General features: G+C 41.2%; 1 protein-coding gene and 1 long non-coding RNA gene across 14 annotated transcripts in view; one reads left to right on the top strand and one right to left on the bottom strand.

The window, feature by feature from the left end:
• Positions 1-10,911, bottom strand: part of ncam1a (neural cell adhesion molecule 1a) — a 295,827-nt gene extending 284,916 nt beyond the window's left edge. For 6 of the 13 annotated variants that reach the window (XM_028030584.1, XM_028030587.1, XM_028030585.1 and 3 more), the window contains exon 1: positions 10,603-10,911. In XM_028030584.1, the coding sequence (XP_027886385.1) occupies positions 10,603-10,654 (52 nt within the window). In that variant the 5' untranslated portion in view covers positions 10,655-10,911. The remainder of the gene's footprint in view (positions 1-10,602) is intronic. The other 7 variants (XM_028030593.1, XM_028030594.1, XM_028030596.1 and 4 more) reach the window with 4 other exon arrangements.
• LOC114152653 (uncharacterized) lies at positions 6,986-20,797 on the top strand. The gene is made up of 3 exons (XR_003597198.1): positions 6,986-6,996; positions 13,361-13,368; positions 20,746-20,797. It is a non-coding gene; the product is annotated as an uncharacterized LOC114152653 (long non-coding RNA).
• The last annotated feature ends 6,090 nt before the right edge of the window (positions 20,798-26,887 follow it).

Here is a 26,887-nt window from a genome sequence, read left to right as displayed (position 1 = left end):
TATTCAATCACACAGACCGGTATCTGGTCCAATGCAGATAAAATCAGGTTATAATGCCAGCTGGTAAAAAATTACCCAAAGAAGTAAAGGTGATTTAACAGAGTCGTTCTCTTTGCAGCAATCCTGCATTCAGGGCAAAAAGGTGATGACGGCACCAAAGAAGAGAATCACAGCACGCACAGAAAGGTCATTCAAAAACAAAGAGACACCTTTGAAGACCGCGTGCAGATTTTGTACATGGAAGGCACATAGTTTGAGAGAAGAGTGAAAGAAGTCAATAATGTGAAACATAAAAAGAGCTTTAGATCACTCCAGCAGTTCCTCTGGCATCTCAAACTGCAGGAACGGTCAGATGAACATCTTAAAATCGGGTCGTGCCAAGCCCTCCACCTCCATCTCCACCCAACCATCACTTGTGAATAAGACTCAAGTGGACTCTTCCAGTGACTGACCCCTACCTGAAGGGGGTCAAGCCACCTCTTTTCCAGTTCAGAGCCACACTTTGATTTGTCCAAGAAGTGGAGCATGTCACTGCGCCTGAAGGCTGCCTTGGACACCAAATGCCAACATGTGGTTGTCTTAAGGTCAGATGAATGATTTACACACTCAAGATGTCAGAAATTCTCCAGATAGATTTGGAAAGAGTCATTGCAGTATCTCTGCAAACTTGCTCCCAGAGCAGGGGATGCAGAACAGAACACTCCTGCAGACGACCAAACCCAGAAAACTGAGCGTTTGATGAATTTTATATGCAATGTTTGTGTTTCAAGATTTGCAGTAACCACCACTGTCCCATTATATATGGACTACAAGACTGTTTTCAGATATTTCAAAGGATTTCTTCAACAAAGGAACATCCTATGCTTTTACAACTCATGAAAGAGCAAGCAATCTCAGATGAATTCTTGCTGCAGCTCAGATGATGCATTTTATATCTTGAGATGCTTTTAATGTTGGGCTGAAACAAGTGAACCGTTCACGCAATAATCATTTAAGATTAAAACAAAGGAAAGCGAGACGTGTCTGACTTTCAAAGACACAAAATGCCATCTGCTCAACAATGCCAGCCTGGAGGGGAAGTAGTGTTGCGATAGTGGCAGTCTATAAATAACATCGCGTCTCGTGCTGAGAGGAAAGAAAGCTGGATCATCGATGCAATTTCTATTCCCAATAAAACCTGTTCTTGTAGTTCTGCAGGCAGTTCAAGGGGGGACATGGACATCACACTGGGATTCTGTTACACAGTAATGGAGTCGATCATCACCTTGGGCATCCTCGCCAGACTTGGCAGGCTCACTTAGAGAGCTCAGCAGAAAAGTGAAAAAGAGCTACAATGGGCTGTAAGCTGGAGCAGCAGGTGTCACAATGCTGGAAAATCCGGTGAAGTTGGGCCGGAGGATTTGATCCAGCAAAGTCCCAGCAAGCTTCTAAATCTCAAACATTAGCTGGTGTAACTAACTAAGCAGCACAGAAGCACAAGAGTGTATCGACATTTGCACTGCACTGGAAACAGTAGCAAGATCTCACACTGTGTTTTATTCGTGTAAATTATAATTTGAGCGCATTACTTCAATGGTAATCACTTCAGCTGCAAACCGTCCAAAGAGGTTTGGCATGAAGTAAAGAATTAACAAGTCAAAAGGCATTTCAACATGTTAGAGGATGTGTAATGCTGTGGGCCTGTTCCAGTGGCCATGGGAACCTTGTTAAAAGCTGCATGGCATCATGAAGTCTGATATGCAAATATATTTTACACAACATTCTGGTGATCTGCTAGAAAACTGACAAATGGTCATCATCAGGGGTAAAAGATGTCGGCCGTATGGCCAGAGACTGCCTCTCTCTAGGCTTCAGCCTTTTAAAGTATAGATGATCAAGAGCTGCAGGCCTACTGTCAGCAAAACAGGGCTGAAAATATTCCAAACAGCACTAATTGAGCCACCAGTGAAATTGCAAACAATTTTGTTGTGACTTGATAAATGTTTTCCCATTCATGGTGGGATTTTCACTGATTTGTGTGTGTGGGATTCTGCTGCCGCCATTGTCTCGCTGCTTTGGAACGCCTCATTTTCTGGGTTTTTGGTTCGTACTCCATCTCCCACTGAAATTATATTTAAATGAGAGATGAAAGCTTGACCATTCATTGCATATGTAATGGTCAAGCTTTTTATCAACTAACAAGTCCAGAATAAAACAGTGCTCTTCCAGAACCCATACCAACTTGTTGGTTTAAACTTATTTGCATCACTTATTTTTTTAGCCGTTAAAACCAACAGCACAGCCCTGAAAGGAACAGAAAAGTGCTGCTTGTTCTGTGATGGACATTGTTGTAAAGATTTAAAGAAGAAGAAGAAGAAAAAAGATTACAGGACTATTCTTTTTTTTAATGCGTCAAAGAATCCATTCCAAACCTTTAAACTCAAAACAGACTCAGAAATCTTTTGAAAAATTATTTTTCATTTATTAAACATAAACTGACTAGAACTGAATGAACTTTAGAGAGCAGAAAATGAGTTGTTATAGAGGGCTTTATTAATGTAAATAATCGTTATAAAGCGCATTTTTCACATTTAAAAACATTTTTGGTAGGAGTTTTGGACTTGGCAAACATTCAGTTTAATCCAAGACAATGTGTTCATAGATTTTATTTAAAAGCGTTGTTATTGAAGTGTTTTTTTTCCCATCTTGATCAGATGTGGAGGTGGAGGTGTTGCAAAGTGACATGATGTTCTCACATGCAAACTTGGTGCTACCTGAGTGTTTCCGTCTAACAAGCTCAGCTTCCTCCTGTTTCTTTCCCTCCACACATTCACTTCTCTATAGGACTCCATCAGAGCTCACACAATGAAAAATCACACACGGCCTCTATTCAAGCACTGATTAACATGCAAAGGCAGCTTGTCCTCATCTAACCGTCAGGAGAAATCAAACAGCCAGTCGAGTCATTTTGAAGTTCTGCAGGAACCACCAGAACCTTTAAAACTGTGATACAGCAGAAATTAGTGGATAAAAGGGAAAAGCATTTTTGATTTCATTTCAGATTCTCTTAACGTTTGCGTTATGCTTTCGATGATCCTAGGAAGAGTAGGACAAAAAATATCTGTAGCCTTGTTTCTTTGAGAGTTGTATCCATGTTAAAAGTAAATTCAATGCAATCATCCGTATAGTCCAATTAGTCCTAGTTATTAAATTACTGCAGGAAAGTTCAGTTCATAACTCAAATCAGTTTAAAAAAAGTTTTCTAAGAGAAACCCAGCAGATTGAATCAAGTCATTGACTTGCAGCATTCTCTTCTGGACAAACACAGCGATGGTAGACAATCTTTCACAGTCATTGAATTTGCAGCAACGCCTCGTGCCAAAAATGAACGTAGCGACAGTGGAGAGGAAAAACTCCCCTTTATCCATCCATCAATCAAGCACTGAGTTTGGCCTCTATCCATCCAATATTTATCATTCATCCATCTCTTTGTTTAAAAATGGTTATCCAACCATCTATCAGTACATTCAATCATCTGCTCACCCAACAAACACCATCAACCCACCATTAATCCATCTTCTGTTTGGCCATTGTAAAATATCTGCCAAAATGGACAATGGAGTTTTGTATTCAAATTTGAAAATGAATTCAAAAGGAAATGAAGAACTCTAATTTTGTGTCTAGAATAATGAGACATGTTGTCATTAAAATGTGGATAATCAGTTCCATTACAAGTACTTAGCTTTAATCTGTGTTCTTTAACAAACTGTACGACTCTGACTACAACGCCATTACCATAAACTTGTTTGTGCATGAAAACCCAATCAGCTTTAATGACCACACGGGGAAGCTGGTGCAATTTGGCTCCGGGATACGTTGGAGTCACCCTTTCCCCATCAACCATTTGTTGTGGCTGCAGCAAACGCGGAGAATGCCAATCTCGTAAGCCACCGTTTTGCGCAGATCTCATTCTATTTGTCAGAATAAAGCGAAGCAGAAGGAAGACTCTGGAAATATTAAGAGCTCCCCCTGCAAATATGTGGAACCGCCACAGACTTTGGTACCAAACCTCCCCAGTTAGACTTCTGTCATTTGTTATCTCCAATGCCACTGAAGTAATCCTTCACCAGTAATATGTACATCGATTCTCCACCTGCTACAGTGACCCTCCAGCTGACCTATATGTTCTCCAAACAGCTGATTGGTGTCTGAACTCTGAACCAGCCAAAGAGGTTTTTTTCCTGTGTGGGTGACGTGTTTAACTTTCCAGAACCGCTCCCTCCTGTTCTGAACTTCCCAAGTTTATCCACACAGAACCCAGCTCATTTCTCCTGCAAACTAATCCCTCAGCACCCCCCCGTCTAATTTATAGGAGCTGTTTGCTGATGCTCTAATGCCAGAAAGCATGTCTGAATGCTAACAGACTGTTTAGAAATGACAATTATATACACTGCTTCGAGCAGAATCTACTAACACCAGCTGGGGACAGAAAGACACCAGTCAGTGACTGGAGATGCAAACGCTGTTCATACAAGCCGAAAACAATTAAAACTGCAGTTCGGGCTGTACAGTGGGTACTCTTACCTCCAACCAATGAGAATTTGGCTTGAATTCCTGTTGGGAACCGTAAATGTGCGGCATTCAGGAGTAAAAACAGAGGAAACATCTTCCTCTGCTGCTTTGAATTCACGTTGATAGAGTTCATTACCTGTCATGGACTTTACCATCATCAATACAAGATATAAGTGCATATCTTGTATTGATATACACTTATATCTTGTCAGAATAAAGCGAAGCAGAAGGAAGACTCTGGAAATATTAAGAGCTCCCCCTGCAAATATGTGGAACCGCCACAGACTTGCAATTGCGACATTGCATTGTTGCATGCAATGTCCATGCGACAATGGACATTGCAAAAACTTATTGAAACAATGCCACAACAAATGGGTGTTAGAATCAAAGCGAAAGGTAAGTGACTTTTTTTGGTCAGGCAGGAAAAAAAATAAATAAATCAAGATCATAGATTAGCTTAGCAGCAGTAAAATAACTACAAACAAATCAAATTGTGTCTGGATATATTCATATTTTAACTCAAAGTTAAAAAACAGAAGGAATTTCATGGTTTTTAGGCAACTGTTCCAAAGCAGGCTTTGTTCAGGCCGCTGCCTTGAGGAAGGAGGATTACCATTACCCACTGGGACTATACCTCAGGTTGAGCTTGGGTCCTTTGGACCAGAACCAGCCGGGTGAACCCAGCAGTGATTCTTAGAAAAAACTCTGTCAGATTAGCTGCTTCCAAACAGAAATCAAATGGAAATAACATTCCTTGCTCAAAAACTTCAAAGAATAGCAGCAAATTGGTAAATAAATGCATGAAGAAATCAGCAGTTACACATTGGCATGGTGCCCTGTTCTAATGTGTGGGCAGGGATGGAGCCTCCAACTGTTTTCCCACCATTTACAAATAAACAAATCGTGCATTTCCATTTATTTGAATGCCAAGTGCCGTCTTATTTGAGCCGTGTTCAACCAGGAGATAAACACTCCCTTATTATTTGTTAGCATTGAATTTGCATTATTATGCGTCAGTTAAATATTAATGTTTGTGATGATTCTCCGGCATCTCGTTCTCGAGTTCCTAGTTTAAACACTTTCTGCCGATTTGGTCAGAAATAATGTTCATCTGCTTTAAAAACAAAATAAGAACCGAGGCTTCTGTAAATTCTTACAGTTTTTGATTCATCATCTCATCTTAGAAATATATGATGCAATAAGCAGCAACGTTCTGACGCTTTAAAAATATTTGATTTAATATGTAGCTCATGCGTGTCCTCGTTCCTATGCAGAAATGTCTCGTTTCAGATTGCGTTCGAGCTCCTTTAAATGCAACACGACTTGTGGTGCCACTGCTGACCAACGTTTAGAAGATCCAGGATCCGATTTTATTCTGAGAGCTAACCTAAGAAGCACCTTATAATTTTCCCTTGTTTGGCCACTTTTTCCAGCTCTCCAAGTCTAAAATAGACTGTATTATTTTCACAGCGGCTTTGAACTCACCGCAGCAGTTTAAACGTCCCAGATGTTGGCCATAAAGGAATTGTGCATTTTTCCTCCTCTGAACATGTTGAGTTTTAGCTTCATTCGGTGAAGGTTAGCTCCGCACTCAGAGTAAATACAGTGTTTTAAATCTACAGCAGAGGGTCGTTAAATGAACTCCGGCATCTGCCGTTGCATCGATTAGCTCTTATCTAAGGGATTTAAGGCTGCGCAGGTCGGTTCCACATCAACACAGACGAAATGGCACAAAACACAGACAGACAGACGTGTCGGGTCAGGTGGAGGGATAATTTACACAAGTGAGAAAATCCATTTTGAATGTAATTACTGTCAGAGGCAAAAAAATAATAATAATAATAAATGCTGCGGGTTCCAATAAGGCGAGGAAGAACACAGCTCAGCTGCGCTTTTAGCATGCATCAAAAACAAAAAATAAAAAAATATATATAGTGTTACTTTTACAACATATACCACCCATTTGAAAATATTCCATTAGTCATTGCAGTGGGTTCCTAAATGTTGCTGCGCAGGAAAACGCTGAGTGAGTTTAAGGCTGTCTGTTTTTTTTTTTTTTGTTGTTGTTGTTTTGGCAGACGTGCCTGCATTCATTTTCCAGCAGCTGACAGCTCAAGACCATAAACGGAAAAGAAACGGCAAAACCTCTCGACACTTTCACACACCGCCTCACTCAATAAAGACATCTCACTGCTAATAAAGCGTCAGCAGCAATCCAGCAGCACCTATAGGTTTCATCTTCAAGCAGGAGATTTTTTACGTTTTCCTTTGATTACAGAGGAACACACTTCGGAGTACTTCAGGTCGTCCGCTGATCCACCACGGATATGGTACGACTCCGACAAACACTCAGCTAGAGTCTGAGGCAAGAAGGAGCATTGTCCATGCCCACTTCTAAAATGATCTCTTATTCACTCTGGCAATAATTCAGTTATTTCCTGAGAGGTGCCGTGGCCCTGCATCCTAATATATGTGGCTATAGCCTCAAAATTCAATTATGGCCGAGTTGCATGAGAAACAGGAAATCAATAAATGTAATTAAATCGCTCGGCCCTCAAAAGAGCGCGATGCTGTCATTGCCCCTTCAATACAACCGGCTCCATCAAATCTATCAAATGACGGGATCAATTTATTTGAATTTCTCCCCACTGCCACAGGACACGGCCGAGGCACACATGCCTAATTATCTCCTTGTTGGTTCCTTTTCTCCTTTCCCTAAGGTGGAGCGAATTGCAGGGGAGTCGGAACATCTCGGCAGGATCATGAATCACGTGGAGAAGAAAAAAATAAAAAATGAAGACATCCAGTGTTTTTCTCGTTACCGCAGCACTGTGGCGCAGGGGGGAGACCCGAGATGCCAAGAAAAGCTGCTGATCTGACGATATGCAATACTGATATGGCGTCTTAAGAGGCATTTCTGTTTTTTATTATCGTGTGAAGTTGATGAACTTCAACACGGCAAAAGACCGTTTAGTTCAGTTTCTCATTTGAGTCAACAATCAGGCCCGTTATCACCACCTAAGGCCGCAGAGAAACTGCACGTCCAGAAGCGCAGAGCTGTGGTCCAATTGACCCAAAAGCAGCTCGAAAACATGCTGACAGTAGAACTGTGTCAACACCGGGACTGTGGAGAGTCACGGTTTGTGGAAATCAAATCCTTTCACCGCAAACGCTTCACATTCAGTTACCGAGTTGCCACAAAACCACAAGGTCCAATCTTCTACGCAGGGCAGATTCTCATGAATAGAACCTTTCACACAAGACAGCAAAGGCAAAGAGAGTTGTACTAAAAACTAAAAAACATGCCAGAGTTGTACAAAGATGCAACAAATGGTTAAGACATTGACTGATGACATGATATTTTTTTAAATGAAGGTAAAGCTGCAGGAAACAGAAATGGTTTTCATTCAGCAGCTCCGCCTGACGTGACGTTGTGTTCGGATGTGGGTGGCTGCCTCCATAAACTGACTCAGTGTCGCTGTGGCTAATTAGCAGGGACGCTCAATTTATTTGCAGCAGAATTGATACCGGCTGATGTTAGCTATTTTTTCGGCATATTGGTCCGATGGGTAAAACTGGGCTGCAGTTTATTTTCATCGGGTTTCCATTTGAGTTTCTGGAGGGGGAGTGAGTTGACCATGTAGCTGGTCATGTGACAGTGAGTGGCGGTGACATTGCTTCTCTGCTTCAGGAACAATCACTGTCAGCAGTCAGGGTTATTTTACGGCGTCAAAATGGAAGTACAATCCAACCCTGGTAAATCTCTTAATTGGCCTTAGTGGCAATATCAATATCCTACATTTTTTTATGCAAGTGCTTCCCTATTGATTTTGATTAATGATGAAATGGTTAGCTCAAACCAAACAAGCTTAATATTTAGCTTAATATTTAGTTTGAAGCTAATTATTACTTGGTTTAATATTAAGCTTGATAATATTTAATTTGAAACTAATATTTATAAATGAATGAACATCATGAAAACATGACTGAAAAACGTTTCTCTTTTTTTTCCCTGTTCAGACCGTCTCACTGAAATTATTGCAGTAAGTTCGACTGTGTAGCTTTACGGATGACTCCCCTTAGCATGGCGTCCTACGAAGCTTGTACCAACACCAGCTGGAACACTTTGGACCAGTGAAGAAGACACTCGATCAACAGAGATTAAAATATCATCAGCAGGACATTTATTCAGTTCCTCCATTACTGTTTAAAGCTGAACATATTCTGACTCAATGCCACTAAGAGCGGACTAATGCCACCTAGGAACCGCAGGCAAAACTTTGATTAAATTGATATTTCAGTCATGAAAAATAACTCCGTCACAGCACTCGCATTCGACCTCATCAATTACCAGTAGTCAGATGCCAGATAGGTCCCAATAATCCACTGTTTAGAACGACCAATAGGCCTTTCAAAATGGTTCTGGACTGTACTAGAGTACCCAGAGAGAAGCCATCAACACAGGGGGAGAACACGCCATATTCAAGTAGAAACTGTCTGGGATTCAAACCCAGGACCTTCTCGTTACAGGTTAACATGCTGCAGCTGAAATTCCTATTTAATTATTAGAGCAGTTTCGGTATAAAACTCCTGTGTAGGCTAAAAAATATATAAAAATTGCAAATATTTAACAGAAAAATGAGCAGCGTTGGGGTCAGAATGATCACTGATTTTCTGCAGAGTTGGACCGAAGTACATGGGACAGGAACTGTGACTCTGAAACCTGAGGTCAGAATAAACACCACTGTGCCATTTAACATCCACTAAATTCAACACCATCATCAAACCGCTCTTCCACTCAGCAGTGACTCCTGGGGGTCCCTCAAACTCCACTTGGAACCCTGAGCTGCAGTGAGGGGGGAGTGCCCTGCACTATATAACCATTGGAGCGCTGGGATTGGGTCCTATTGTATACACTGAATGAGCGCCGAGTCACCCTCAATGGATGACGGATTTCTTTCCAACCGCCCAAACTGAAAACTGCAATCAAACCACCCGGGAGCCGCAGAATCTGTGCGCAGTGGAAAAAACGCGCTATCAAGTTCGAAAGCCTAAGTAGGATAACTAGAGGGAGAGGGGTTCGGATGCATAGAGGCGGTAAATTACTGTTAATCTGGACCGCAGGTACATCTAAACAGTAACAGACCCGAACTGGCGCATTAAAAGGAATTTCTTTGTGCATAAAACAAAGAATGGCGCAATATAACCGCGTCTAAACTAGCTGCAAACGAAGGGTCTAAGTGCGGGTTTAGCAAATCTAAAACCGTGATTTTTTTTTTTTTTTTTTTTTTTTTTTGGCTGTTAAACCCGAAACAAAGCATCACAGTAAAAAGAGACCCACTCTCTGACGCGCCACCCGTGGCGCGTCACCGTACCAACAGAGCAGAGGGGGACTTTCTGGATACAAACCAACAAAAACCCAAAAAGGTTGTTGCGCTGATTTCATGTGTGCAGCTGAATGGGCGGATTTTCAGGCTCGGATGGATTCCGTGCTGAAGTCAGATAAATAAAACGCGCTGGTTTGGTTTCAGGAAGCACAGAGACACCACGGTCCCCCTGCAGTCCCTGCCAGCATCCTCTCCCGCAAAACAACTCCGGCTCTCAAACTGCTGCGCACAACGCCAACAGATTCCCTTCACATGGGAGCAGAAAGCACGAACTCAGAAGAAAATGACCCCCCAGATCTGGTCTGCGGCTACTTTTTAGTTTTAAAATATACATATATATATGTCGAAAATATGTCTGATATGAAAGTCTGCAGTCAGTCAGAATGACTGCGTGTTTCTCTTTTCGCGCGTTATACTTGATCTGCGCAGGGACGGCAGACATTTCTCCTGGTAGAGAAACTTTTTTTTCGGATGGTTGTGTTTGTGAAAGGAACGGCAGCCCCAGCAGCAGCAGCAGCAACCGCAGCCTCCTCCTGCTCCCGTCCGGAGCCGGTGCTGTGGAGGCAGCCAGAGGATGCTGCTCTGCCTCCACTCAGCAGCTCTGCTGTGGGAAAGCAGCCTGGACTTAATCCTCCTATTGTTAGGAATAAACAAGGGCTCTCACCTGCACAGCCGGTGAACAGCAGTCCCCAGAGGACGTCCCTTATCTGAATCATTGTAATGTCTCACAGGTATTCTCCTTGAAGATCAAGCGGAGAGCTTCTGGATGAACACAGAGCAGCCTCTGTGTGGCTTTTCTTTTCTTCTTCTTCTTTTTTTTTTCCCAGAGATGTAAAATAGCAGCTGCAACAGGACGGGTTTTTGGTCCTTGTCGCTACCCGTGTTCGCGCCGCGGCACAGTGAGTGACAAGCAGCAGCAGCCGAAGCTCGCACCAACGCGCGCACACACGCACTGAGCGGATACCAGCACGGATCACTCCGCCCGCCAGGATCCAGCCTCCCCCCTCTGCTCGTTCTCTCCCCCCCGCTCTTCACACACACAGAGGGGGCGGGCCGAGCCGAGCCGAGCCGAGCGGCTGCAGCATCCAAACGGGGCGCGCAGCGGCAGCAGATGGTCACAATGATGGCCTCTGTAATTCCGCTTAATACGATTAGGAATGTGCAAAGTTCTGCAAGATATGTGGAGTAATTAAGATTCAGAGCATTAAGGAACAAATGTGGAAAACCGAGTCTTTTTCAGTGTTATGACAAGAACTGGAGAGGAGAATAGTTTACAGGTCAGCATTTCGTGACTACTCCCAGTTCCAGAAAGTCTGGAAAAGTGTCACATTGCTCCCAGTCTGGAGAAGAAAGGATAGAGAAAAGAAAGAAAACCAATTTCCAGGTTGTTTTTTTCCCTGTGTCCCATCTGGCAATCTGGTCACATCAGTTTTTTCACCATCCTTCCAGTTTCCACAATCTATCCGTTCCTGTGCCTTCCAGCTTTACAATAGCTGTCCATCCATTTCTCCATCTATCCGTCCTTCCTACAGCCAAACATCACTTGATTCTATGAGCTACTACAACATTTATTGTGTCTTTTGGATGAAGTATATAACTGAATGGAGAAACTAGGCAAATGACGAGCTGCATTTTAACAGATTTTAAAGTGTTTACAACAATGTCCAACGCATTAAAATATGAAGATACTCTCAGAGAACACATAGCTGAGAAGCTCACTTTAGTGAGAAATTCAGCCTCAAGGTTTCTCCTACTGGATTTTCTTCTGAAAGAACAAATTCGTCCACATTTTAAACAAACCTCCATAAGGTTATGTGGAGCACGAAGTTATTTAAGACTTTAACCGGAATATGAAAATGACATTTCTCAGAAAGAAATATTTCTTACATTTTCTTTTATTACTTGTACCAGTCTGACTTGTTTGTGTGTTTTTTTGTTGTTTTTTTTTTTGTTCCCTGCTCACATATTTATTAGAACGGAGGCCAGTTTTAAAAGTTGTTTTTTATTTCCACCGGTTTTGTTTTAAGATTATAGGTTTCAAGTTTCTCTACTTTGAAAGAGACAGAAACTCCACAGCTCCAGTATTGTTCCTGTTGTTCCAAGATGCCAAAGTTTCATTCTAAGACTCCGGTCGTACTGAGTTGTTATGGTTTTTAGTTTGCCACATTAGGTAATTTTTTTTTTATTAGCTACTTATTAATTACACTTTGTTATTATAAATCCATTTTCACTCGGAGTCTCTTTGCATCAATTGTTTTTAGCCATGAAAAGAAATCTGTCAATCAGTTGCTGGTTCAAGGTAACATTGAACCAGCACGACGTGGGACGTTGTGCTGCACCTTCCTGCAGCACAACATCTGATCTTAGTGATCAAAACCACTCAGAAACATCCTCGACATGCAGTCAGGTTTTTGTTTTTTTTTATTGTTCGGTAATCCTGACATCCTGCATGTAAAACCTCGTCATCCTCATGCACCCCCAGCAGAAATAAGCAGACATCCATCCTCTACTTTAGACTCCAGTCTGGAGCCAAACTGAGCAGTCATCAACAAACCTTTAGATTTTCACCTTTCACATGAAATACTGTTTTCCTGCCTCCTTCAGCTGGTCAGCTGGCTTTTAAGGCTCAACCAAAAGAAATTTACTCAACAGAAAACATGTTGACATTTCAAACTTTACCAATTGTCTCATATAAAAACAACTATTTAGACTAAAGTCAGTATTTTTTTACTCTGTAAAACCTCCATCTATCAGGTGAAATAAGAGAAATATGTTCATTTAAAATCCCCTCCCATTTCCAACTTTTTTTGAACTTTTTGTTTTTTGTTGACCAATTTTCCATGTCGATTCTATCAGTAACAGAATAAACATCTCTGTCTTATATCCAGTTAAGTCAATGGAAGGATAAAACGTCATGAAGTTTCACCTTTGTGAAGAAGGCCAAAGTTTCTTCTAATCTAAGAAACTAGAGTTTTAAAAACTAGTTATGAAAGCCACATATTTTTTAAAAGTAGCTGATATCCACTAAAATTGAAAAAGCCACACAGCAGGAGCCAACTGTGTTTCTAAAGGTTCGGCATAAGATAAGACCCAATGTGGTGTAAAGCATTTACAGCTCCCAAAACCTGGCTGTTAACGGTTCATTTTTTTTAACTGTGCATTTGTCAGTGTCAACATAATGAATGTGGACTGTAAAAAAAAAAATTAAAAAAATTAAACAAATAGTTTTCAGGAAATGGAGCAGGTTGCCTCCTGCTCACACTGCATCCAGGTGTTGCCATCGCCTGCCCTCCTACCTCACACAGAGAACATGTGGCAAAAAGATGTGGAAATCACTGTTCTCTAAAAATCAAGCGTGAGCCTCACCGCATGTGTTGTGGACTGAATCCACATTAATTTCCCGGTTAGCTACAAATCCACAGGGTCACTGGTTTAGATCGCCAGAGCCCAGGATGTGCCTCATTTTGATTTCACTCGACTTCCTCCAGCGAGTGTGAGCAGACAAAAAGACAAACAAACAAAAAACAGATTTTTAAATCACCCTGTTGTTGTTGTTAGATCGTTCATGAGGATCATGAACTGTATGTTTATGTCAGAAGGTTACAGGCTTCCCTTTGATTCCATGTGCTTATCTAGAGGACACCTTCTTTGCACATGTCTGCACAAAAGAAATTCCAGCGCAAGTTATGAATGAACTGTTCAGAGTGACAGCAATATGTCTGCAAACATCCTCTGATGATAAATCAAGGAGATCCTGCAAGAGAAACGGTGAAACACCTGCAGAACACCTGCCTGCCTAACGCTGCCACCCAACTGTCTCCATAGGCTCTACACACACAGTCAGTGTGTGTATGGGGAAAGGCTCACTTTATTTTAGTTCATTAAACCTTCATTTTACCAGAAAGGAGACCGACTAAGAGGAAGATCTCACCGAAAAGGGGTGATCTGGCAAAGAAAGGCAGCAACTCACCTCATGGTGAATGAGACAATAAACGTTACAAATATAATCCAAACAGTATGACAAATAAAACATGGGAGGTATTAATGCGGTCACAAGTCTAGATTTGAAACACTGTTACTGTTTGAAGGATTTCTGTTGGTTTCTTCCAGTGAAACAAGTTGTGAGTTTCACTTCAGACTGGAAGGTGAAAGAACTGAAAGTTTTGGGGGGGGGGGGTTTCACTCGCAGACGAGGGACAGAAAAACAAAATGTCATTTTATTTTAAGGCATAACGTCTGTAGGGTCACCAAAGGAAAAAAAACAAAACACCAATAAAATCATTTTATTGTTTAAAATGGCCACCCGACTTGTTTCTACATTAGCTTCCGAACTCAGAGCTTTAAATGTCCAGCCACGGTTCTCATTTGTCAGGTGAGGAACACCTCATCAAAGTCTCCATGCTGAGATACAAAGTACCATCAGATCAGAGTTTCACTGCTGAACTCTTTTTTTTCTTTTTTTTTTTTCCTCTAGCCGCTCAGAGTCTGACTCCATCACCTGGTGATGCGCTCCCCACGCAGGGAAATCCAGATCAAACCACATCCAATGTGGACTGAGATTCTTCAAGACTCAATAAAACTGTCAGGAATTCACCTGAGTGCAGTTCTTCTGCCCATGTACAGAGCGTGGGTTACTAACCTGCTCCTTGTCTGAAGGCTCTCCTGACAGGTACCGCCTGCTTCTCCTCTGATCGAGTTTTCCAACATGTTTCAGCAGAAAACTACGACAGGAAGTGTTTCCATCTAGAACCTGCTGATGTGGAAGGTTTTCGGAGGCGAGAGAGGCATCCAAATAAACTTTCTATTCACCGCAAATCTGTTCCAGGAAACTGCAAAACCGCTGAACCAGTGAGTTCCTTTAAATCAAGGCTAAAGAACCCACCAGTTGAGTTCCCTGTGATTAGCAGTAACTGAAACATTGATCAACATGTCTGATGTGTATCTGCTTGATGATTTTGATGAAGGCACTTCTGATGCTCATTGCTCATTTCATAAATGACGACAATGTTGTTTTAATGATGGAAAGCACTTTGAACTTGACGTGACCACGTGCACGTGGCGTGTCCCAGTGAATGTTTGTGCTGCAGTTTAACTTTCAGTCAATTAGGGATGTTTTCACTAATCTAGTTTTTAGAAACGTGAACCACAGGTAAATGAAAATGAGGAAAAAATTGTTTTGTAAACAGACCATTACTTTACCGTTTACAGCGTAGCAGAATGCACCTCAACTACACTGGTAGTCTTTTATTTTAAACAGACAATAAAATGGCTGGAGGGACCTAGGATTCCCTCAGGGGGCGCTAGAGAGTTTCCCTGCGGATGATGATGATGATTTCTCTTCTTCACCTTTTTGTTGTCTTGTGTATCGATATATTAATAAAACTGAACCTACAGATAACATTCTCTGATTTGTTATGCATCACTTCGTGAGCTGGGACTTGTCCTGCAAACAAATTGCCCCCATATTTTCAAACGCACACCTTCTCATTTCCAATGTCCTCTGCTCTACACAGTTCCACTTGCGTTGATTTGTTTCAAATCTTTGAGGACTGATATTTGTAGAAGGAAGATAATGAACAACGCAGGTGTCAAGAAGGTTTAGCACCGATTCCATAAATCAAGTGTGTCTTCGTTCATTTACTGGTCCACTTCCATCTTAGTTGGGACTGTGCGGCCAGATTAATAACGGAAAAATGTAGAACAAAATGGAACTGTGCCAGACAACGTGGGACAGGAATCAAGTTTACCTTGGCACCGTGCACAGAGAGGAGGAGGGGTCAGCGAGGTCAACTCTCCAAAGCTCACTGCTGCACCAATTACTGACATCCTTACCTCCCATTTATTTATTTGAAAACCTTTGCACACATCCCTACCAGAGCTGCCAGTAATAACGGACAGCGCTGAAGTGATGCGACTAGAAGGCTTGAAGAACGGCAGGGAAACATTTGGTACAATCATTTAATATATTCCCCTAAGAGCTGAGCATTACAGCACATGTTCCACTGAAGACGTTTCTGTGACCTCGGCAAGCAGCGTTACAGCTAAAGCAGTTTGCTTCCGACCTTCATTTTGCCGTGGAAATATGACGCAAAGCTGCATCATGTAGTCCACGATCAGACATATTTTAAGTCGTTCTTGTGAGGTTCATTTGAAAGCCGGACGTGATCCATTGATCTTAGCTGATTTTAGTGTTGTGGAAAATTAAAACCTCCTTTTGTGATCATTTAGAATCAGTGAAAGCGAAAGTTGAAACAGTTTGATTTGCTCAGTCATTTAGAAATGGCAGTAATTGGTTGCTATGGCAAACCCTGCCTTATGGAGGCAAATAAACTTGTCCAACCTCTCATTGTCATATTTCCAGTTTAATTTGTTTAATTATTGATCCACGTATTTGTCCCCCAGGGAAACAGGAATTATGGATCATGCCAAACAATCTTGTGTGAAATTATGCTACTCCAATATAAGATTATATTACTTCAGGTAATTTTTCAAATATACTTTACACATTTGCTGTGGAGGGCATTTTACAATTGTGAAAATAGAAATTGCTTCCAAAGACATTAAGACGACTACCTTGTTTGGATGTTAGCAAAATAAAATTCCAGGGAAGATGCAGCATCCAGAGATCCAATCTGACAGACATAATTGCTCATTTTTAAAAAGTTTTCAGAATGTACTGTATAATTTTGCCAAATGAGTAAATGCACCCGACTCCCCAGCACTTTGAGATTTTAAAGCATAATTTCTGAACGCAACAATGCTACAGAATCTAAAATACAATCTGTTACATTTTGTTTTTCTCCCCCGTCTGTAATAACACCAACATCTTGCAGGTCAAACTAATTTGAATTATAGAAAAAGACAGCTTGGGTAGACAACAAAAAGCTTTTTCTGTATGACAAAGTAATAATCCACTTGTTTAATTGTGAATTAGATGTGCTAAATCCAGACTTTGGTTAAATTTCCCTCTCAGGCATCCATCCTGCAAAACAAAGAAATGTTTTCAACAGAAGCTGTCAAATAAAAAAAAATAGGCTGAAAGATCTCAAAATGCAACACAATTTGCCTCAATGCAAAGACACTGATGAATAGATGAGAAAGTCATTTACCGTCTAGAAGGGATTATAAAACCATTTCTGGGGCTTTGGGCCTCCGGAGAACCAGCATAGAACCATTATCCTGACATGGTGAAAACACGGAACAGAGGAGAACCTACCCAGCACTGGCTGAACAACCAAAACTACTACAAGAGCTAATCAACAACTCATCCAGAAGGTCCAAAAGAACCAAGAACAACATGTAAAGCTCCACAGACCTCACTGCCTCAGTCAAGGTCAGAGTTCGTGATTCAAGAAGAAGAAGAGAGTGAAATAAATGGCCTCTATGGAAGAGTTCCAAGGCCAGAACCACTGCTGACCCAGAAGAACACACCGACCCATCTCACATTAACCAAAAACTTCATCACAGCAATACAATGTTTATTTTCCTGTAATCGGTGATTGTGATCCCAAGGACTTGCTTATTCTTCAGATTGTGTTGCTGAATCCCAGGTTTTGCTTGGTCAATGATTTATTTTACCATAATTACAACATTCATCTTCCACAGTCATGCAAATTATGACACTGAGATTCATCAACTTCTGTTCTACATTAAGGAGATTAACTGCATACTTTGCTGTTCAAGGAGATGTTGGCACATCCTATGCAACACAAGATGTTCTATTTTCAGAGGATGTGCACTAATTAGGCTGTGAATTGCAGCACTTTTTTCTGCTCTCATGATGTCACTACTTCACTGCAGGCTGGTGCACAGCCTTGCATCTCAGACTTTATGGAACACTTATTGCTTAAAGTAGCATTACAGCCTGCAAAAATACTACATTTTACCAAGTATTTTGGGTCTAGTTTCTAATGCAAATATCTTGGTACTTGGAATAAGAGAGAAACACAAAAGTAACTTTTCAGCAAGATTTAGGAGCTTGTTTTAAGTCAATTTCTTAATGTTGATTAAAATGTTTTAGGTCCACTGACAGATTATTTCATGTCTAGTTATAAGTGAAATCATCCGCCAATGGAGCAACTACTTCTTTCATCAATATTTAGGAATTAGACTTAAAACAAGCTCCTATATCTTGCTGAAAAATTACCTTTCTCAGTTTTGTCTTATTTCAAGTAAACTAAGATACTTGCACTATAAACTGCACCAAAATTACTAGGTAGGATTTTATGTTTTTGCAGTGTATGGTCAGTCCAAGTCTTGTCATCTGCAGAAATACTCAGATGACTCTGCAGTTGTCAGGTAGATCAGAGACTGACATCAGGGATTAATAATGTCATTTTGAATTGAATACAAAAGATAGAGTAAACTATCAAAGACACATCTAACAAGCTATAAGTATAAATAAGATCATTAAAATAACTAAGAACCTTTGGTTCTGGTAGGGACAGTAACAGAAACGTTTTGTTATAGTTTATAACACTGGTGGGCGCCACTCCCTATTGACCGGACATGCAAATAATTAATAATTGAATTATTAATAATAATTTGAATTTGTTGAATTCAAATTACAACTTGTTTTTTTGCTCCTGGTTCCCTCAAAGACATGCTGCCCTGGGTTGAGAGCCATACTGGCCCTATTAAAAATGACCAGAGTGTTGGACTGCTTCAATCTTCCACTGAACTTTAATCTGGTGGGGGGGGTTTCTGCTCCTCATGGTTCCTGTGATCAGATTTAGAAACAGGTGCAGCATTGGCAGAGGATTTGACATGAGCAGATAACTTTGAAATAATTTTAACGTCTCTTCAATTTTGTGAAAATACTTCATCTTTTGCTCCTCTGTCACTTCTCACCAATTATATTTGCTGCGCTGCAAAAGACTGTGAGGGCTGCAAGCCTCCTGTAGTACTAATTCCTCTTTGTGCAAGCCAGTTCTCTTAAGTTAATTACGTTCAAAACATGCCACATCCTCTCAGCATTTCCCACCATTTTAACACCATGATGAAAACCAGGCATTGAAGCCAGGGCTAAATGAGAAAAAAAGATGTTCTGTCGCAGAGTGAGACGAGAGCTGGAAAACTAAAAAAAAAAACTGCAATAAAAACACATTTATTCCAGCATATAAATCTGACAGTATAATAAAAGCACGGCCTCAAACATTTTCCCTGTCTGCAGCAGAATCAGGTCATCTTAAATGATTTATTCTACAGTCTACGGGCATTTAGCGAGACATTTGGTGGCTGTACTTGACTGCAGAGTCAATGGTGCAAAGCTTCCATCTGTACGACTGTGGCCTAACACCATAAACTCATTGCAGTTGCATGTTGTAGCAGTCAGCCACACAAATCTTTGCAGGATTAAAAAAAACAACAAACAGGTTTTCTGTCACAGAAACGTCTTGTCCTCTTTGCTGCCGGAGGTTTGCGGTTGTACACTGGAGGAAACCAGCCGTCCCCTGCCTTCAGTTTAGCCAACATCAGGTCCAGATGGGAAAGAGGAGCATTCCTCTCCCCAGAGACCAATTCAAGGGGATCTCAAAGTGTTCCCTGGCCAGAAGGGAAATACGTTTCTTCTGCCTCTTCTGGGTCTGCCCTAGGCCTCCTCCCAGAGGGACGTGCCCAGAAAACCTCCGGCGGGAGAAACGCAGGAGGCATCTTTTCCTTTCTGCAGCTTAAATCCCCACAATTTACTCACCAAGGATGCGATGAGCCTGGCCACCAAAACAGGGAGGGCTTACTGAAGCCATTCATATCTGGGATCCAGTTCTGATCTACGAGTCATGACAATGGGTGAGATTAGAAAAATACAAATATTTTTAAACTGAGAGGCCCGGTTTTTCCATCCATCTCCTGCTTCATCCCATCATAACAAAAAAAAAAAAAAGAAAACGGAGAAAGTACTCAAACGTCTGCTGTAGATGCAGAGATGGGACCCTGAGTCAGAGGGAGCAATCCAACTTGTTCATGTTGAGAACCCTGACCTCCAGCTTACAGGAGCTTCACTCTTTAGCTGGGAACCGCTCCAGTGCACACTGAAGGTCTGTTTTTAATAATCCACAAAAAGTTAAGATTCTCTTACCACACTCTCCAATTAAAAGTTAGATCTTTATGACACTGTCAAATTACAGAGGTAAGTTTAAGATTTTGTACACATCCTTACTGGGAGTGACAATAACTCAATCTCTACAGACAGCTAGAAATCCATCCCAATGTGCAAACATCAAATACAATTCAATGATTTGTTTAGAAATCATATCGAGATACAGAATGTGCGCACAGAACAACTAAAGATGCCAATAAGCTGTGGGGTAGCAGCTTGTGGGGAAACAAAAAGCTTAACATCGACTTTTAGGATCTATAATAGCAGCTGAAACAATAAATTGGAGGGTTTGGACAACAGAAATCTCCTCAGTGAAGAATAAAAATACACACTTTATGAAAGAGATGGTATTTTATGGACAAGCCAATAAGATACACTGGCTCATCTCTGGTTGGCATGGAAACCAGGCCTCTGTATGATCTAACAATGTACTTCCTATATACACCACTTTGCGAATGCATTCATCAACACCCAACGTCATGTTTTGTCCATTTATAACCACAGCTTCAACATATTCTTTAGATTTCACTTCCAGAATTTTCTACAAAGCTGAAGAATGAGGGGGGCATCTGTAGACGGCCCCCTTTACTCCGATGCCCCAAAAAATGCTCCTGGGCAACCAAAGGCCTACAGAACTACCCGTTTAAACACAATCCACATGAGCAAGATTATATCTCAGTAACAGTTTCTGGCCTAAGAGGTTCCTTAGAGAACAATCAGCATCATGAAGACCCTGGAACCCAGCAGACGGGTCAGGGAGAACGTTCTGGTGGAGTTAAAGCAGTGTTGGACTCTACAACCACATCTCAAACTTTGAACACTCCCCAGAACTCTGATCAATCCATCATCTGAACATTTAGAGAGGATGAACCACCTGTTGACTTACCAAGACATGAACTTCCACCTAAACTGAAAAGTGAGTTTTAATCAGAGAAACACTCAAGAAAGTCAATGGAAGTCATTGTTAAAAGAAAGCTATTAGATGTTTTTGCAAAACAGGAAATAATGTTTAGCATTACATAAAAACCGCTGAGACTGGGGTAGAGGTTCAGCTTCCAGCAGGTCAACCACCCTAAACATACACCCAGAGATACAACAGATAGTTCAGATCAAAGCAAATTTATGTGTTGGAATGAACAAATCAAAGTCAATTATGAATCTGCAGCCAAACTTGATTGTCAATGTTCATAGATTCAAATTAAAAGTTATCCATTTTACAGAGAAAGAATAGGCTACATTTCAAATCTACTGTTTTTTTTCACAAGACGGGCAAAAACAGAATAGACGTAGCACAAAAGACTGGCAGCTCTATCTGCAGGCGAAGACGGTTCAACAAAGTATTAACTCAGAGGACAAGCGTACAAATAAACCATGCACGTCCACACCATTATATAAAAAAACACATTGCGGTTTATACTCATAACACTAAGGTTCAAGGGTGTCCACACATTTATGAGACCATGTCCCCTACAGTTGACCTCTGGAGCAGCAACAGTAAGACATGAGACAGTGTGTCTAGTCAATGAGACTGTTCCTGCATCACTCCACAGGGAGCGGTGGTGTCAAAACATTTCTGGCTCTGACTCCAGCTACTAAAGGTGAAATGGGATCACGGGATCTGGCTGACTGGGGAATTTTCCACCTGCTGCCTATCAGCAATGATTGATGGGTGAGAGGTCAGGTCCATCCGGCACAGATCACAAGATCCCTATAAAGAAAAGACAAACATTCGTTTGTTGTCGTAGTAGAACAATTTAATACTCTAATCTCACCCCGTATGCAAGGTGTGAAACAAAACCAGGGGTGCCTTGCTTTTGTTATTCTAAAGAGAATAGTTGCCTTCCAATATTCCACCTCCTGAATTGAGTTGTGATTCCTCCAGTAATCAAAAATAAAAGTACAGTGGCATTTCACCGACATTCTTTTAAGAAACATATGGTGTGTGGGGGAGGGGTCCGAAAAAGACTACTTGAGCAATTCCAAAACTGTTTGGAGCTCTGAACAAGTTACTAACTTTAGACAATGACTGGACTTTCCCTTTAGTGTTAGCTCACTCTGTAAGAGTTTAATAATAGCATGGCTCCAAAGGGAACTCTATTGTAAGCCTTATATTCTTCAAAAGAAAGAGCAGGTTATTGGTGACTTTAAATCCATAAGGTCATGGTTTAGTGCAGGGGTGGGCAATCCTGGTCCTCGAGGGCCGGTGTCCTGCAAATCTTAGATGTCTCCCTGGTCCAACACACTTGAATCCAATAACTGAATCACCTCCTAAGTGCAGTCAAGTTCTCCAGAGTCCTGCTAATGACCTCATTATTTGACTCAGGTGTGTTGAAGTAGAGATGCATCTAAAAGTTGCAGGAGACCGGCCCTCGAGGCCTGGAGTTGCCCACCCCTGGTTTAGTGCCAGGCAGACTCTCCAATAACAAGCCTGAAAGGCAAACTTAAGGTTTTACACAGTCTTATTCCTTTCAGTCTAAGAAAGACGGAAGCTGCACAGACATTTTACTTTATAGTACTTAACAAAAAGGCAAGCTTACATAACTTACTGTTCTGATTATTAGGTTATGATTCATCATAACGGACTTTAAAAGTACCTCCTGAAGCTCCCCAAACTTTAAAAACAGTTCAAATTATGGCAAAAATGGAGGTAAAGTTTATTTAACACTACAGAGAATATGGCTGAGAATTCAGAGCAAAAACGCAGCTTAGAACTGAACGATTCTAGGACACTGAAGATTCTCACAGACTCTGGAACTATTGGCTGCAGGAAGAAGTTTTTAACCATTAGCCGCTTTGGTTGTGATGGAGGCAAAAAATAATTGCAACTTCCAACAGCCTGCTGGCAGTTTGTCAGACAGCTTTTAAGCATCTCATTTGAGACCTGGGAGTCTGTCTCCTCCTCATCAACATTCAGCTCTTCTGCTTAAACGCTTAAAGGAAAGTACTGCTGCTCTGCGGTGGCAGAACTCCGGCTTTTCTCGCCCTCTGAGGTGTCACGGCTCCATGATGTCTCAGAGTCACAGAGTCACACTCACTAGTGGGTGGGTCTTAGTTCAGTTTAACTGCCTGGTTTTTCTGCTGCAGGCAGATAGAAGAACGTCACACAGTCTTGGATAACCAAGTTCAATGCATTTGACTATGGCTGACTAATGGAGGATGTAGTGTGTGTGTGTGTCACAGGGATGGAGCAACTAATTTAAATGGTTCCACATGAAAAGCTGAACAAGCATCAGCGAATCCAAATGTCTAAACCAGGAGTTGTGGGTGTAACTAATACAAGCTGTTTGTTGGAGCCTGAACCATAACATTTAAGCAGGAACGATGTTTAGATGTGAAGAAGATCCAAATGGTGAAAATAAAAAAAGGGAATGCAATATAGCTGATTGTGCTTGTAAGGTACAATCAATTATTAGGAGTAGAAAGAAACCAAGCGAGCTTTGCACTTGGTTTCGCAAGCGCAAACCAAGCGCTTGGTTTCACTTCTTAAAAACATTTCAGTTTTTAAGAAGTGAAATGAGACGATGTGAGCAGTCAGAATCTTACCTACATAAGATGTTTCTCTGAATGGCGACGAGAAGCTTGAACCAAGCAGCTCATCGACATAAGCGCTGCTAAAGCTAGCTTAGCAGAGTTCCATACTAATATATGGATCTTTATTACTAATATTAGCATAAAAGGTTATAGTTTATGGTGATATAAAGAGGAAAAAAGCAGGTCAGTGGACAGTAACAGCATGAAACGTGTTGCAAAATGCCATGAGATCCAGCAGGAAGGGTGATTGGAAATGAGAGGCAGGTGGAGACGGAGCAACAGGGAACAGGAACAACTGAGGACATCTAGTGGCTGATGCAGCAACAACAACTACATTTAATGTTTCTATTTTCCTCACAATAGCTGCTATCTCATTGTCAATAAACATACTTAAGGACTTAATACAGCATGTACAGTATTGCTCTGAAGCTATACTGCCCTGTGACACATTTTATAGTGACTACTGGCTCCTGGTGATACATTGCTGAAATGCACCGCATGGTTCATCCGATGGAAAATCAACCTTTTTCCATCTCAGCCCCCAGATGTAGAGCACATAGAAAGCCTAACGCAGAGCTGCAGGATATAGAGGGATCTCCGCATGCTTCCAGCCTGGATAAATCTTATTAGAGAAGAAGTGCTCGATTATTTCTTGACGTTTTCCCTCACAAAATAAATGTTCTCAAATTAAAGGTTGGATTTTTTTTTTTTTTTGTAAAGCCAGTATTGGATTTATGCTGCTGTAATAAAAGGTGAATTTATTTGAACGCTTTTCACACGTCTTTTCCGGGGGTGTTGACAAATGTGGCCGGCACCGTGTACGCGCGGACAAGCGTGGATAACTGAAAGGAACCCATTTAACCGCCTGCTGCTATCAAGAAAGCATCCATCAACACATCTCATAATCCAATTAGTTTAATCTGCGCAGGCCTGAATGTGTACAAAGAAGAACACTCTGCAGCTTGCTGCTGGGAAAAAGGAGGAACAAAGAAACGCGGACATAACCAGGCTGACAGGAAAAAAGTTCAGCTCTTTATTTAGCTGAATATAAAGTGAGGTTTCCAGGCAGAAAGTAGGAACAGACTGTTATCAGAGGGCAAGCGTTGGACAACAAATGACACAACAACCTGACAACCAGCGCAAGCAAGGTGCCAGGCATCTGTACTCTGGGGATGATTAGATAATGGGGGAGGGAAAAAGCGATGGAGATGGAGGAGGGGGTGACTGCAATCAGGAGGACAGGCTGAGGACTCCTAGTGGGTGGACAGAGTAGGACAGCAGGGGAAAGATGGAGAGGAACGTACACCAGCAGGCATGTTTAAAATATTTTTCTACTCATCCAAAAAGCAGGATGCACTCCAGAAAACCTGAACAGACCCCCATGTGCATCAGCGTCTACGTCCAGATGTGATTGGCCGAGAGGCGAATTACTTCAAAAATTAATTTCTGAGTTCCTTTAATGGGAATGAGTGACCACAAGGTTTTCCTAAATCTAAGTAATTTCAGCTCATTTCTGTTTCTGAGATGTACTGCTGTGTGTGTCATGTTTTAGGACTACAGGAGGAAGTCAGAGTACCCAGAGAGAACACACGCATGAACAGGGAAACATGTAAAGTCCATGCAGAGAGACCCCAGAGTGGGATTGGAAAACCCCTGAAACATCTTAAGTTCCATGGTTTCGATCCTTTTAGGAGGTTTGTTTATGTTGTTCAAAAAGTGGTTTTGAGTGCACAGACTGTAAACAGGAACATGTTTCTGTTTCATTCTGAATAGTTTGAAATGTATCACTGTGTGGAATTAATCTGGATAAGCTTTGAGTTCGTAAAATAAATCAACTTAAGACAAATCACCAGATTATTCAATGATTAGGACATTTCAAGAAGAAAAAAAAAGTAGCAGTGTTGGATTTGGTATCAGTGATACTGACCTTGTGCTCACTTGCCATCAGATCAATACCAGAATTCCCAATGTCGCGCGCCCTTGTTTTAATGATATTTTAATTTATTCAGATGCACCTGTATTTTGATGATTTAGGGTGAAAAGATCATTTTCAAGATGCTGCACAAAGCACACAAAAAACCCCGTTCTGTGAGCACTTTTAGGATGCAGACAAAATAAAGAAAAAGTGTTGAGGACAGAGTTGGTGATAAATAAAGAAAGGTTTCAGGGTTTTCTCTTTTACATGGAAATGAGTCCTGGCATTTTCAACCTTCAAAACAAATATTCCGTCTCATATGCTCCAAATATGAACAAACCTGAGGTCTAAGCCTGAGCAAAACATGTCATGTTCATTTTAGCCCCCCCAATACTGCAGAGACGCAAGTAATCAAACATCCACTGCTGTCACAAATATAATGCTGACACTAACAGCTCAAACCAAGTCAATCACTGATTAGCACTGAAAAGAGGCTAATCCACAGGAGGTAAAGCAGAGGCTTTTTCCTTTCAAGATGACAGATTCCCTCTGACGTGATTAATACATTCATTTCAAAAATGGATTAAGATAGCTGCCAAGAAAAAAAGAAGTGGTAAGCCGATAGAAGAAGGCGAACAAATCAGAGCTTTAACATGCAGGAATCACTAGATTGCACAGAGGAAGACCAGACAGGATTAGCATGAGTGAACTCTGAGCCACAGGCTGCATCGTTTCACTGAGTGGCCTCCATGTTTGCTCCAACCTGTCCACCTGACATCCGCCCAGCTGCTGCCCATTAGCTCATTAGTGTCGGCGCATGAAGCCTCATTTTCCTGTCGCAGCTGTGGAATATTTCTACCGTGCAAGGATGTTGTTGTTGTTTTTTTTTTCCTCAGCTAAAAATAGTGCAGCAAAAGGCATGAAGGGATGAGGGAATGAATGTGTGAATGAGCTGCTGCCAAACCTTTTTCAAGGACCTCGAGTTGAAAACCGCAGGAGGGTTGTTGCTTTTTCATTTAGTTTAAATTTGAAATCTCTCGGCGAACAAATTAAATGGGCATTTTTGATAGTGTTGTGACTGTTCATGGTTGGATTTCAGCCAGAGAATACCCGCGTTTTTATGATTTGTCATAAAAATGCCCCTTTTAGTGTAGTGTTGGTAAAAAAAAGTACGTCACAGAGAAATGTTTATGTTGTGAAAAGTGAGGAAAAGTGTCCAGTTTTTCCACATTCATACTAGAACATGTCATCTGAAAAATACAGTGAAACACATCCATAATGCCACTCTCTATTAAACATAAATAAATCAATAAATCAATAGATAAAATTCCAAAAGGAGTAAGATATTTTGGAAACAAGTACACTGGATAAAAGCGCAATGAGGCAACCTTAAAATATTTACAACCA

Source organism: Xiphophorus couchianus, chromosome 11 (genome assembly GCF_001444195.1).
Source record: "Xiphophorus couchianus chromosome 11, X_couchianus-1.0, whole genome shotgun sequence".
In the NCBI taxonomy this organism is placed as follows: domain Eukaryota; kingdom Metazoa; phylum Chordata; class Actinopteri; order Cyprinodontiformes; family Poeciliidae; genus Xiphophorus; species Xiphophorus couchianus.
The sequence above is the reverse complement of the archived record's forward strand: the minus strand, read 5'-3'. Positions and strand labels throughout refer to the sequence as shown.